The sequence below is a fragment of the Rhinopithecus bieti genome, unplaced genomic scaffold (assembly GCF_001698545.2).
Source record: "Rhinopithecus bieti isolate Rb0 unplaced genomic scaffold, ASM169854v2 scaffold_11488, whole genome shotgun sequence".
Taxonomy (NCBI): domain Eukaryota; kingdom Metazoa; phylum Chordata; class Mammalia; order Primates; family Cercopithecidae; genus Rhinopithecus; species Rhinopithecus bieti.
In genome coordinates this window covers 266,480-280,340 of record NW_016806879.1, presented here as the reverse complement: position 1 = coordinate 280,340, position 13,861 = coordinate 266,480, and the positions used below count along the sequence as shown (strand labels likewise).

The 13,861-nt window shown below is 47.3% G+C and overlaps 1 protein-coding gene and 1 pseudogene across 1 annotated transcript in view; one reads left to right on the top strand and one right to left on the bottom strand.

Moving 5' to 3' along the window:
- TUT1 (terminal uridylyl transferase 1, U6 snRNA-specific) overlaps window positions 1–13,861 on the bottom strand; it is a 17,624-nt gene extending 3,763 nt beyond the window's left edge. The window contains exons 1-4 of the mRNA XM_017878379.1: window positions 13,635–13,861; window positions 10,981–11,171; window positions 3,723–4,038; window positions 3,440–3,540 (exon numbers count right to left, since the gene is read on the bottom strand). Coding sequence (XP_017733868.1) covers window positions 3,440–3,540; window positions 3,723–4,038; window positions 10,981–11,171; window positions 13,635–13,830 — 804 coding nt within the window. The 5' untranslated portion in view covers window positions 13,831–13,861. The remainder of the gene's footprint in view (window positions 1–3,439; window positions 3,541–3,722; window positions 4,039–10,980; window positions 11,172–13,634) is intronic.
- Window positions 1,723–2,652, top strand: LOC108533626 (L-lactate dehydrogenase B chain pseudogene; annotated as a pseudogene).

Below are 13,861 nucleotides of genomic sequence, written 5' to 3'. Positions count from 1 at the left end.
AAATGCTTCTGCTGTCCCCTAAGCAGAGAACATCTCTATCCCCAAGATAATATTACTTCCAGCTTATTCAGCAATATTCTAAGGGCTTTATACATATTAACTCATTTAATCTTCACAGCAACCTTTTTTTTAAAGATAACCTTTTAATTCTATAAAATAAAAGGTCTACCTCTGCAAAAAATGTCATTATCATGAAAGACAAAAACAGAGGAACTATTACAAACTAAAGAAGACTAAAGAGAAACCATAACAGTCCATTGTCAGGACAGCTGACCAAATTAGAGTATGGACTGTAAAGTCTAAAGGTTTACATTTGTATCAATGTAACATTTTCTCAACTTGACAATAGTACTGTGGTTATACACTAGAATACCTTTGTTCTTGCATAACACACATTGAGATATTGAGGGGTAAAGGAATGTGATACATGCAACCTTCTTTCAGATGATTCAGAAAATATAAATAGAGAAAGTGTGTGTGTAGAGAACGATAAAAAGAATGATAAAACATTTAAAAACTCCTGTTGCGGGGGCAGCAGGCATATAGGAACTCTACTGTCTGCTCACTTTTGCTGTGAATCTAACACTGCTCTAAAAAATGAAGTCTTTTTTTTTTTTTTCCTGAGATGGAGTCTCAATCTGTCATCCAGGCTGGAGTGCAGTGGCACAATCTTGGTTCACTGCAACCTCCGCCTCCCGGGTTCAAGCTGTCTCTCCTGCCTCAGCCTCCCAAGTAGCTGGGATTACAGGCGAATGCCCCCATACCCGGCTGATTTTTCTTTTCTTTTCTTTTTTTTTTTTTGAGACAGAGTCTTGCTCTGTCGCCCGGGCTGGAGTACAGTGGCCGGATCTCAGCTCACAGCAAGCTCCGCCTCCCGGGTTTTACGCCATTCTCCTGCCTCGGCCTCCCGAGTAGCTGGGACTACAGGCGCCCGCCACCTCGCCCAGCTAGTTTTTTGTATTTTAGTAGAGACGGGGTTTCACCGTGTTAGCCAGGATGGTCTCGATCTCCTGACCTCGTGATCCGCCTGTCTCGGCCTCCCAAAGTGCTGGGATTACAGGCTTGAGCCACCGCGCCCGGCGATTTTTCTATTTTTAGTAGAGACGGCGTTTCACCACGTTAGCCAGGCTGGTCTCAAACTCCTGACCTCAGGTGATCCACCTGCCTTGACCTTCCAAAGTGCTGGGATCACATAGGCGTGAACCGTGCCCAGCCAAGTCTATTTTTTGAAAATAATAATAGGCTGGGCATGGGGGCTTATACCTGTAATCCCAGCAATTTGGAAGAATGAGGCAGGGGGATTCCTTGAGCCCAGGAGTTCAAGACCAGCCTGGGCAACATAGTGAGACCCTATTTCTAAGTAATAATAATAATCCTTTTCTATTCCTAAAACAGAATCTGTACATTAGATGTTAGAAAATACAGGTAAGTGGCCGGGCATGGTAGCTCATTCCTGTAATCCCAGCACTTTGGGAGGCCAAGGTGGGTGGATCACTTTAGGCCAGGAGTCCAAGAGCAGCCTGGCCTACATGGAGAAACCCCATCTCTACTAAAAATACAGAAAATTAGCCAGGCATGGCGGCGTGTGCCTGTATTCCGAGCTACTTGGGAGACTGAGGCACGAGAATCACTTGAACCCAGAAGGTGGAGGTTGCAGTGAGTAGAGATCACAGCACTGTACTCCAGCTTGGGTGACAGAGTTAGACTGTGTCTCAAAAAAAAAAAAAAGAAAGGAAAATACACATAAGCAAAACTAAAAGGACCTTATTGTATATTCTTTAATATATTTTTTCCTAAAGGAGAAATGATGGATCTGCAGCATGGGAGCTATTCTCAGACGGCCTTAAAAATTGTGGCAGATCAGATTATTCTGTGACTGCCAATTCTAAGATTGAGTGTAACTGCAGGATGTCCGTCAGCAAGAAGGGGAGAGTCGGCTCAATCTGGTGCAGAGAAATGTTAATGTCTTCAAATTCATTATTCCTCAGATCGTCAAGTACAGTCCTGATTGCATCATAATTGTGGTTTCCAAACCCAGTGACATTCTTACATATATGTTACCTGGGAAACTAAGTGGGATTACCCAAACACCACCGTGATTGGAAGTTGGATATAATCTGGGATTCTGCTAGATTTCGGCTACCTTATGGCTGAAAAACTTGGCAATTCATCCCAGCAGCTGCCATGGATGGTTTTGGGGGGAACATGGCGACTCAAGTGTGGCTCTGTGAGTGGGGATGTGGCAGGTGTTCTCTCCAGGGAGTTGAATACAGAAATGGGAACTGACAATGATAGTGGAAATTGGAAGGAAGTGCATAGAGGTGTTGAAATGCCTATGAAGTAAGATACAGTCATCAAGCTAAAAGGAATACCAAACTGGGCTACTGGATTAAGTGTGGCTCGGATCTTATTAATCCATGTTGAAAAATCTATTCCAGATTCATCCCGTTCAACCCAATGTAAAAGAGGATGTTATGGCATCCAGAGAATGAAGTCTCCTGAGCCTTCCATGTATCCTCAATGCCCGGGGATTAACCAGCGTTACAACCAGAAGGTAAAGGATGAGAAGTTGCTCAAGCTCCAGAAAAAGTGCAGATACCCTTGGGGACATCCAGAAGGGACCTAAAAGACCTGTGACTACTGGGGCTCTAGGCTATAGAAATTTAAAAACTACAATGTTATTAACTCTGAGCCTTTAGTTTCATCCTGGACATGGATCGCAGTTTGCTTTGATCTTCTTCAATATGTGAATTTGGGCTCACAGAATCAAAGCCTATGCTTGGTTTAATGCTTGCAATATGAGCTCTTGAACAAATAAAATTAACTATTGTAGTGTGGGGAAAAAAAAATTATTTTTTCCAAAATAAGATCATATTGTACACACCATTTTGAAAAATTTTTTTGTTACGACTGGCAGGTATCCATGTCAAATCATTTTTTCTTTCTTTTTTTTTTTTTTTTGAGAAGGAGTCTCCTTCTGTCACCCAGGTTGTAGTGCAGTGGTGCAATCTTGGCTCACTGCAACCTCTGCCTCCCGTGTTCAAGGTGATTCTCCTGCCTTAGCCTCCCAAGTAGCTGGAACTACAGGTGTACACCACCATGCCCAGTGTATTTTGTTTTTAGTAGAGACGGTGTTTCACTATATGTTGGCCAGACAGGTCTTGAACTCCTGACCTCAGGTGATCCGCCCACCTCAGCCTCCCAAAGTGCTGGGATTACAGGTGTGAGCCACCGTGCCTGGCCCTGTCAGTTCATTTTCATCCCATCTAATACTCATCCATATTCACATCTCTCCAATTACAATAAAGCCTTTCAGGTAGGTCCTATTATCTGCATTGTAGATGAGGAACTAAGGCATGGAGAGCTAAAGGACTTGCCCACAGTTACATGGCCATTCTCATGGACTCTTCCCAGCTGCCTCCCTGGGGCACTCACTCACCTGGGGCTCTTCCAAGTCACCCAGATCCAAGAAGAGGTCAAGATCACAGCCATGGACATCGAAGCTATTTATGGAAGAGCCAAAAGGGTGGACCACACAGCCTGGGTGCCAAGCAGAGAAGAAAGGTCAAGAGAAGCTAGGGAGGAGCAGGGGGAGGAAGAACAAAAGGAAGCACAAAGATGGAAAAGCAACCAAACACCTCTAGTGGAGGGAGGACTGGGGATATAGACACAGGGGAGCAAAGGCCAGGGAGGGCTCAGATATAGCAGGGGAGGTAACTTACCAGGGAAGAACTCTGTGAAGACCTCCTGCATCAGGGCCACTACCAGGCTCCGAAGCTGCCGCTCAGCCTCGGACAACTCCCTCAGCCCCACAAGCTTTATCATTTGTGTCCCCACGTCTGTGGCCTCAGCTAGTGCTTTGGCCAGCTGGTGACTGTCGGGGGCCGCTCCTTTGGGGGATTTGGAGGCCGGGCTCTGGAACTCCCTCTGCTCCCGTGGGCGGACACGCAGGCGATGTCCTCCCAGGCTGTGCTGGGACTGTGACAAGACAGCCTCTCGAGCACCCACGTCCCCCATCTCCACAATGGCAAACACTCCCTGGTAAACAACAACAGGGGCAGAGATGATGGTTTTGGAACCAAGAACCTAAGCACATGATCTACAGTGGATGAGAATATTAGAAATGGGGACTATCCCATAAATTGAGAATATTTGCTTGCTGTTTTCATAGTAACAGGGGACATATTTAGAAAAGCAATTTTCAGTCAGGTACAGTGACTCGTGCCTGTAATCCCAGCACTTTGGGAGGCTGAGGCAGGAGAACTGCTTGAGCCCAGGAGTTGGAAACTAGCCAGGGCAACATAGTGAGATCCCATCTCTATAAATAATTTTTTTTTTTTTTTTTTGAGATGAAGTCTCATGCTGTCCACCCAGACTGGAGTGCAATGGGGTGATCTCGGCTTAGTGCAACCTCTGCCTCCCAGGTTCTCCTGCCTCAGCGATTCTCCTGCCTCAGCCTCCCGAGTACCTGGGATTACAGGTGCATGCCAAGATGCCCAGCTAATTTTTGTATTTTTAGTAAAAATGGGGTTTCACCATGTTGGCCAGGCTGGTCTCTAACTCCTAAACTCAGCCTCCCAAAGTGCTGGGATTACAGGTGTAAGCCACCGCACCTGGCCAGTACAAAGAATTATTTAAAATTAGCCAGGCAGTCCCAGTTACTGGAGAGGAAGAGATGGGAGGATCGCTTGAGCCCGGGGGCTGAGGTTGCAGTGAGCCGAGATCGCACCACTGCACCCCAGTCTGGGTGAGAGAGCCACACCGTCAAAAAAAAAAAAAAAAACGGGCCGGGCGCAGTGGCTCACACCTATAATCCCAGCACTTTGGGAGGCCGAGGCGGGCGGATCACAAGGTCAGGAGATCAAGACCATCCTGGCTAACACGGTGAAACCCCATCTCTACTAAAAATACAAAAAAATTAGCCGGGCATGGTGGCAGGCGCCTATAGTCCCAGCTACTCGGGAGGCTGAGGCAGGAGACTGGCGTGAACCCAGGAAGCAGAGCTTGCAGTGAGCCAAGATCGCGCCACTGCACTCCAGCCTGGGTGAGAGAGAGACTCCGTCTCAAAAAAAAAAAATAAAGAAAGAAAAGTAGCCAGGCATGGCAGCACACACCTATAGTCCCAGCTACTTGGGAGGCTATGGTTAAGAGCATCACTTGAGCCCAGGATATTAAGACTGCACTGAGCCATAATTGCACCACTACACACCAGCCTGAGAGACACAGACCCTATCTCACAAAAAAGTAGAAAAACAATTATTTCTCTCACTCCTATGCCACACATTTTTCTCTCACCCCAGTCTGCCTCTAAAAACCTCATTTTATCTGTATTATTTCTGTCCCCTACTCTTTCCAATGAGGTGATTACACTATGACCCACCCTATAACTTTTCCTGATATAATTAGAATTTTTTAACATTTATTAAGGATCCATGTAATGGAATGAGTCCACTTAAAAAATTTTAAAAAATCGCCGGGCATGGTGCCTCATCCCTGTAATCCCAGCACTTTGGGAGGCCAAAGTGGGTGTATCTCAAGGTCAAGAGATCGAGACTATCCTGGCCAATATGGTGAAACCCCATCTCTACTAAAAATACAAAAATTAGCCAGGCGTGGTGGCACATGCCTGTAATCTCAGCTACTCAGGAGGCTGAGGCAGGAGAACTGCTTGAAGCCAGGAGGCGGAGATTGCAGTGAGCCGGGATTATGCTACTGCACTCCAGCCTGGCAATAGAGCGGGACTCCGTCTCAAAATAAATAAATAAATAAATAATTAAAAAAAATCAATTCATGTAATGAACACTGTGCTAGGCATAAATATTGTGGGGAAAAGAAAGAGAGATCAGCCTGTTACTGTGTCTATATAGAAGGAAGTAGACATAAGAGACTCCATTTAGTTCTGTATTTGAAATGCTGTTAATCTGTGACCCTACCCCCAACCTTGTCCTTGCAAGAAATATGTGCTGTGGTGACTCAAGGTTTAATGGATTTTGGGCTGTGCAGGATGTGTCTTTGTTAAACAAGTACCTGAAGGCAGCTTGCTGGTTAAAAATCCTGCCTGTCCCAGGCAATGGAACATCTCGGTGTAAAACCCATTGTGTGCTTTGTTTGCTGAGCAAGGAGAAAACCGCCTTTAGGAATAAGGTGGGACTTGCTGGAGCAATACTGCTAAAGGTTTATGGAGATGTTCGCATATGTATCTCAAGGCACAGCATTTTCCTTTAAACTTATTCATGTTACAAGGATTTTTGTTCATATGTCTTACTGCTGATTTCCTCCCTACAATGATCCTATTGTCCAGCCACTCCCTTATCTTTTTGATGGTAAAGATAATTATCAATAACTACTAAGGGAACTCAGAGGCCGGTGCCGGTGTGGGTCCTCTGTAAGCACAGCACCGGTCCCCTGGGCCCCGCTTTTCTTTCTCTATACTTTGTCTGTGTATTATTCCTTTTCTCAAGTCTCTCGTTCCACCTAACGAGAAACACCCACAAGTGTGGAGGGGCAGGCCACCCCTTCAAATATAAACTCACAAACCCTATCTTCAATAACTCACCATCTAGGAATAACAGCAATATAACAACTACACTGTTGTAAGTTGGTGAGTTCAGTGATATTCACTGGCCATATTTTTTTTAAGGTAAAATATCAGCAAGTAAGGAAAAACGCTGGGCACAGTGGCTCATGCCTAATCTCAACACTTTGGGAGGCCTAGGCAGGTGGATCACCTGAGGTCAGGAATTCAAGACCAGCCTGACCAACATGGCAAAACCCCATCTCCACTAAAAATACAAAATTAGCTGGATATGGCGGCGCATGCCTGTAATCCCAGCTACTCAGGAGGCAATTGCTTGAACCTGTGAGGTGGAGGTTACTGTGAGCCGAGATTGTGCATTGCACTCCAGTCTGGACAACAAGAGCGAATCTCCGTCTCAAAAAAAAAAAGGAGGGAAAACAGGACTGCTTTAGGGAAAAAGTCCATATTCTTTTATATCCTCCAATGGTAAAGCTGGACCCTCATCTTGTTTATAAAAAGGTACCTCCTACAGTAAAGTAGCACCAAGACAGAGTAGTGCTAGCATCAAGATAGACATTCAGATGAAGGGAGAGGAATTGAGACCCTGATTTGAACAACGGTGTCTGTCTGGGTAACACAGCGAGACTCCGTCTCAAAAAAAAAAAAAAAAAAAAAGACTAGCGTGCAGTGATGTGATTATAGCTCACTGTAGCCTTGAATTCCTGGGCTCAAGAGAACCTCCCGCCTCAGCCTCCTCAGTAGCTAGGATTATAGGGGCACACCACCACACCGAGACTTACTTCTACCCTTATGCCAAACACAGCAAAGAACCGAAGTGAAGCCAAGGACAAAGTTAGCTACTTGGACCTGCCCAGGCCAGTCTTCTGACTCTAATCAACCACAGTTTACCAGACTGCAGTACAACACCAAGTTTGTAACCACAGCCCCAGCTAGAGATAAAGTGTCCCTTTCACCGGGTTTGTCTGTGCTCATATTTTTCTCCAAAACCTCACAGAAGGCATTAAGGAGGGCAGGATTAGCAGATTCAGAAGACTGTGTCAGCTGGGCATGGTAGCTCATGCCTGTAATCCCAGCACTTTGGGAGGCCAAGGTGGGCAGATCACCTGAGGTCAGAAGTTCGAGACCAGCCTGGCCAACATGGTGAAACCTGGTCTCTACTAAAAATACAAAAATTAGCCGGGTGTGGTGGCGCGCGCCTGCGGTCCCAGGTACTCAGGCAGCTGAGGCGGGAGAATTGCTTGGTGGGATTACAGGCATGGGCCACCACACCTAGCTAATTTTTGTATTTGTAGTAAAGATAGGGTTTCACGATGTTGGTCAGGCTGGTCTTGAACTCCTGACCTTAGGTGATCCTCCCACCTCAGCCTCCTAAAGTGCTGGAATTACAGGCGTAAGCCACTGTGCCTGGCTGAGAAAAATACATTTCCTAAAGGCCTCCTCAGTAAACTTCTACTTATATCTCAGTGGCCAGAATTCTATCACCAAAAAACTCCCTCTAAAAAAAAACAAAAAAGAAAAGGCATTTTTCGGCCGGGCGCGGTGGCTCAAGCCTGTAATCCTAGCACTTTGGGAGGCCGAGACGGGCGGATCACGAGGTCAGGAGATCGAGACCATCCTGGCTAATACAGTGAAACCCCGTCTCTACTAAAAAATACAAAAAACTAGCCGGGCGAGGTGGCGGGCGCCTGTAGTCCCAGCTACTCGGGAGGCCGAGGCAGGAGAATGGCATAAACCGGGGAGGCGGAGCTTGCAGTGAGCTGAGATCCAGCCATTGCATTCCAGCCTGGGCGATAGAGCGAGACTCCATCTCAAAAAAAAAAAGAAAAGGCATTTTTCTCAGAAAAAAAGGAAAAAAAAAATAGGAGGATGGGACTTAGACTTAGGTGACAATAACCTTTTATTTTTTTGAGACGGAGTTTCGCTCTTGTTGCCCAGGTTGGAGTGCAATGTCAGCTCACCACAACCTCCACCTCCCAGGTTCAAGTGATTCTCCTGCCTCAGCCTCCAGAGTAGATGGGATTACAGGCATGAGCCACCACTTCCGGCTGACACTAACCTTTTTTTTTGAGATGGAGTCTCACTCTGTCGCCCAGGCTGGAGTGCAGTGGTGCTATCTCAGCTCACTGCAAGCTCCGCTTCCCAGGTTCATGCCATTCTCCTGCCTCAGCCTTCCGAGTAGCTGGGACTACAGGCGCCCGCCACGGCGCCTGGCTAATTTTTTTGTATTTTTAGTAGAGACCGGGTTTCACTGTGTTAGCCAGAATGGTCTCGATCTCCTGACCTCATGATCCGCCTGCCTCGGCCTCCCAAAGTGCTGGGATTACAGGCGTGAGCCACCGCGCCCGGCCGACACTAAACTTTTATGCTCTGCCATACAACCTGCCCCTACTTCTTACCTGAAATATGGGGCAGCAGTATCCCAACTATGAAGAGCCACATGCCAATAATGGCAGAGCGGGAAAACAGCAAAGCCCTGAACTGTCCAGGTCTGAACTTCTTGTTACATGAGAAAAACTAAGCTCCTATTGTTTAAGCCATTTGTAGTTTGGTTGCTGAATGCAATCCCTAACAAACACAGGCTCCACCCCATTCTAAAAGATAACCTGGGCTGCAAAGGGATATTTGGGATCACCTAAGCCATGCCTACATAACAAGAGTGCAGCCTCAGAACCACAGTATGACCAAGGAACACAGCACCTCAACAGTGAACTTTTTTCAAGGGACCAAAGGGATTCTAACAAAGCCTCCGTGGAGGCAACACAAAAAGCATGAGCTCGTTTAACACTCTCCAAAGGACAGGGTGTTCTAACCAAACAACCTCAGTACCTCTCAGTGTAAGTTAATAAACTGCTAACTGGTTTATCAACCAGGTTCCTGTAGAGTTGATCCAGTGGTATGTTGTTCTTTAAGCACCAACTTTCACTATAACTACTTGTTTAATTCTTTACTTTCTCCTCTAGACTATAGGCTCTGTAAGAGCAGGGACCATAGCTATCCCATTCACTACCCAGAATGCAGCCCTAAGCATAGTGCCTAGCACAAAGTTAGCTGTGAATAAATATCTGGCAAAGAATTCACGGAATCAATAAATGACACACACAAAAAAATCTTCCAATGACTAACTCTGGTGAAGTGATAAAATCCAAGGGGTGCGACTGGGAGCAGTGGCTCATGCCCGTGATCCCAGCACTTTGGGAGGTTGAGGCGTGCGGATCACCTAAGGTCAGGAGCTCGAGACCAGCCTGGCCAACATGGTGAAACCCCATCTCTACTAAAAATACAAAAATTAGCTGGGCGTGGTGGCACGCACCTGTAATCCCAGCTGCTAGGGAGGTTAAGGTGTGGGAATTGCTGGAACGCAGGAGGCAGACGTCGCAATGAGCCAAGATTGTGCCACTGCACTGAAAAAAATAATAAAAATAAAAATTCAAAGGGCGGGGGAGGTGTGAGAAGCTCCCAAAGTTGGCCTAGCCCAAATACTGTGATGTCCATCAAGAACAAGCCACATTAGGAACCAGCTCAAAGAAGCTGTTGGTTTCTCTCTCTTGTCTTTTTGGTACACAGCACATCTGATTCATTCTTTGTTTTTTTTCTTTTTTTAAGAGTGAGTCTTTGGCCGGGGCGCGGTGGCTCAAGCCTGTAATTCCAGCCACTTTTGGGGGGAGGCCGAGACGGGGCGGATCACGGAGGTTCAGCGAGATCGCAGACCATCCTGGCTAACACGGTGAAACCCCACCTCTACTAAAAACTACAAAAACTACGCCCGGCGAGGCGTGGCCAGCGCCTGTAGTCCCAGCTCTCAGAGGGCTGAGGCAGGAGTAATGGCAGCTGAACCCGGGAAGCGGAGCTTGCAGCTGAGCTGAGATCCGGCCACCAGCCACTCCAGCCACTGGGGTGACAAAGCGAGACTCCTCTCAAAAAAAAAAAAAAAATAACAAAAAACTAGCCGGGCCGAGGGTGGCAGGCCATGCCTGTAGTTCTAGCCTACTCGGAGGCTGAGCAGGAGAATGCGTAAACCCCAGGAGGCGAGCTTGCAGTGAGCTAGAGATCTGGGCTTTACTGCACTCCAGCCTGCGGCGATCAGAGCAGACTCCGTCTCAAAAAAAAAAAAAAGAAAGAAAAAAGGATGGAGTCTTCGCCTCTGTCATCCAGGACTGGAGTGCCCAGTGCCACGATCTCAGCTCACTGCCAACCTCTGCATCCCAGGTTCAAGCAATTCTCCTGCCTTAGCCACCCAAGTAGCTGGGACTACAGACATGCGTCACCACACCCAGCTAATTTTTTATTTTTAGTAGAGACGGAGGGGGGGCGGTTTCACCATGTTGTCCAACTCCTGACCTCAGGATGGATCCGCCTGCCTCAGCCTCCCAAAGTGTTGGGATTACAGGTGTCCTCGCACCCAGTCCTGATTCATTCTTTAACCCAAGAGCCATTCACTTTACCTTGTCCTTGTCCATGACAACACTGGCCACAGGTCCAAATGCTTGGAAATACTCAGAGAGCTGAGCAGAATCCACATCCCTGGGAAAGCCACTGACAAACACACTTCGAAGTCCCTGGGCCTTTCTCGCAGCTCGTAGTTCCACCAGGTGCCGGTGCTTTCTGCCTCCCAAGTGGGCATCAAGGCTGGGTCCTGCAAAGACAAGTGTGAGATAAAAACATCCAAAGCGGCCGGGCGCGGTGGCTCAAGCCTGTAATCCCAGCACTTTGGGAGGCCGAGACGGGCGGATCACGAGGTCAGGAGATCGAGACCATCCTGGCTAACACTGTGAAACCCCGTCTCTACTAAAAAATACAAAAAACTAGCCGGGCGAGGTGGCGGGCGCCTGTAGTCCCAGCTACTCAGGAGGCTGAGGCAGGAGAATGGCGTAAACCCGGGAGGCGGAGCTTGCAGTGAGCTGAGATCCAGCCACTGCACTCCAGCCTGGGTGACAGAGCGAGACTCCGTCTCAAAAAAAAAAAAAAAAAAAAATCCAAAGCACTCTTCAGCGTGTCTGCCTTTGCTCTCTGTATACCTAAATCTTACTGATCCTTCCAAGCCACAGAAACTGTGACCTTTGACTAAACAAAGTCTTGGCTCCTTTCACCTTCCTCTCTTATAACTTTGTCTAAATAGTACATTCTTTTTTAAAATTTTTTTAAAAACAGTCTCACTGTTGCCCCTGCTGCTGGAGTTCAGTGGCACAGTCTCCACTCACTGCAATTTCTGCCGCCGGGGGTTCTACAAATTCTCCTGCCTCAGCCTCCTGAGTAGCTGGGACTACAGGTGTGTGTCACCATGCCTAGCTAATTTTTGTATTTTTAGTAGAGATGGGTTCCCAGGAGAACTGGCTACACTATAAGTATTTCATCTATTTTTACTTAAAGAACAGTGTGATAGTAAAGTCTTTCTTAAACCATCTATTTGTGCTAGGTAGAGCTGGAAATAAATTAACAGGTAACTTATCCAGGTCATCTACAGAAGAACTAAAAAAATTCAGATCCTGGAATACTTCGTGGATCATCTCTGGACATGGTATGACATAGTGATGTCAAGGGCAGGATCTGAAATCACATTGCCCAAGTTCAAATCCCAGCTCTGACAAGCTGTGTGAGACCTTGGTCAAGTCATGAAGCCTCACTATGCTTCAACTTCCTCAGATATAAAATGGAAATAACAGTATCTAGCACCTCACACACAGGTATTATTCTTATGTATCACTTGGCAGAGAGTCTGGTAGATGGTAAATGCTGAAAAACTAGTCATTGCTATTATTTTAGTATGAGTTAGCTGCTTGAGTCACCAAAGTAAATGTGGGGCCAAGGAAGACTCCTAGGTTTCTGGCTTGGCTTACTGGATGAACAGTGATAGTGCCATTCACAGAGAAAAGGAAGAATGGAAGTAGACCCTGTTTAGGGAAGATTGTGATTCCAGACTTCAAAAGTAGGGCCGGGCACATTGGCTCACACCTGTAATCCCAGCACTTTGGGAGGCCAAGATGGGAAGATCGCTTGAGGCCAGGAGTTGGAGACCAGCCTAGGCAACGTGGTGAAACCCCATCTCTACAAAAAATTAAAAAATTAGCCAAGGTCGGGCGCGGTGGCTCACGCCTATAATCCCAACACGTTGAGAGGCCGAGGCGGGCGGATCACGAGGTCACGAGACCGAGACCATCCTGGCTAACAGGGTGAAACCCCATCTCTACCAAAAATAAAAAAAATAGCCGGGCATGGTGGCGGGCGCCTGTAGTCCCAGCTACTCAGGAGGCTGAGGCAGGAGAATGGCGGGAACCTGGGAGGTGGAGCTTGCAGTGAGCCGAGATCACGCCACTGCACTCCAGCCTGGGCGACAGAGCGAGACACTGTCTCAAAAAAAAAAAAAATTAGCCAAGTATGGTGGTGCACGCTTGTAGACCCAACTACTTGGGAGGCTAGCCGGGGGGTATCGCTCTGCAGCTGAGGTTGAGGCTGCAGTGAGCCAAGATCACACCACTGTACTGCAGCCTGGGTGACAGAGCGAGAACTTGTCTCAAAAAAAAAAAAAAAGTGGAATTTGAAGTTACAGCGAACCCCTTGTCTGTCACACAAGAACCTTGTCTATTTTTCCAAACCCATCTTCTGTCTCTTCCTCACTGGTATCTTATGGTCTAGTCATTCATGCCATCTATTTCATCCGTCCCCGCCTTTGAGTAAGTCCTCTGTAGGGGTCCTCTGATTTAGTTATTGATTCTCTGTGGTCCCACAGTTCTCCAAACATATCTATAAAGCATTGAAACTTTCTCCATCTCTACACGGTGAACTCCTTCATCTCTGAACCCCCTTCCCCCACCCTAAAGATCGGCAGAATGCCAGACACAGAGCATATGTCCAATAGATGATGGTTAAAGAAGAAATAAAACAATGAAACGCGTTGTGGAGATTTCGTATACTGAGGAGGAGGGTAATGTGGTGGGACTTTCCCGACTCTCCAAATCCCCTCAGACTTGCGGAGTAAAAACGGAGGTGAGAGACCCTACCAACCGACCTGACAAGAACGATTACCTATAACCCTAACTTCCGCCAGGATCAAAAGATGAAAGCCCGCAACCACCCGGGTCCCTCACTAGCCACCGCTTACGGTTGGCTGTAGTAACGTGGCAGAGGCAGCAGCGGAAACCCCCACGCGGCAGCGATTCGACATCCGAATCCACCGCCGCCATAGCGACTCTCCTGTACCGACAAAAACACAAGCACCTCTGCCACGACCGGAACCCACTTCTCTGAAGCGCAACGCGCTCGGAAGCTACTTCCGCCGGTCCGATAGGAAGTGACATAAGTCGTCCAATTGCGCGGACACACTCCTCC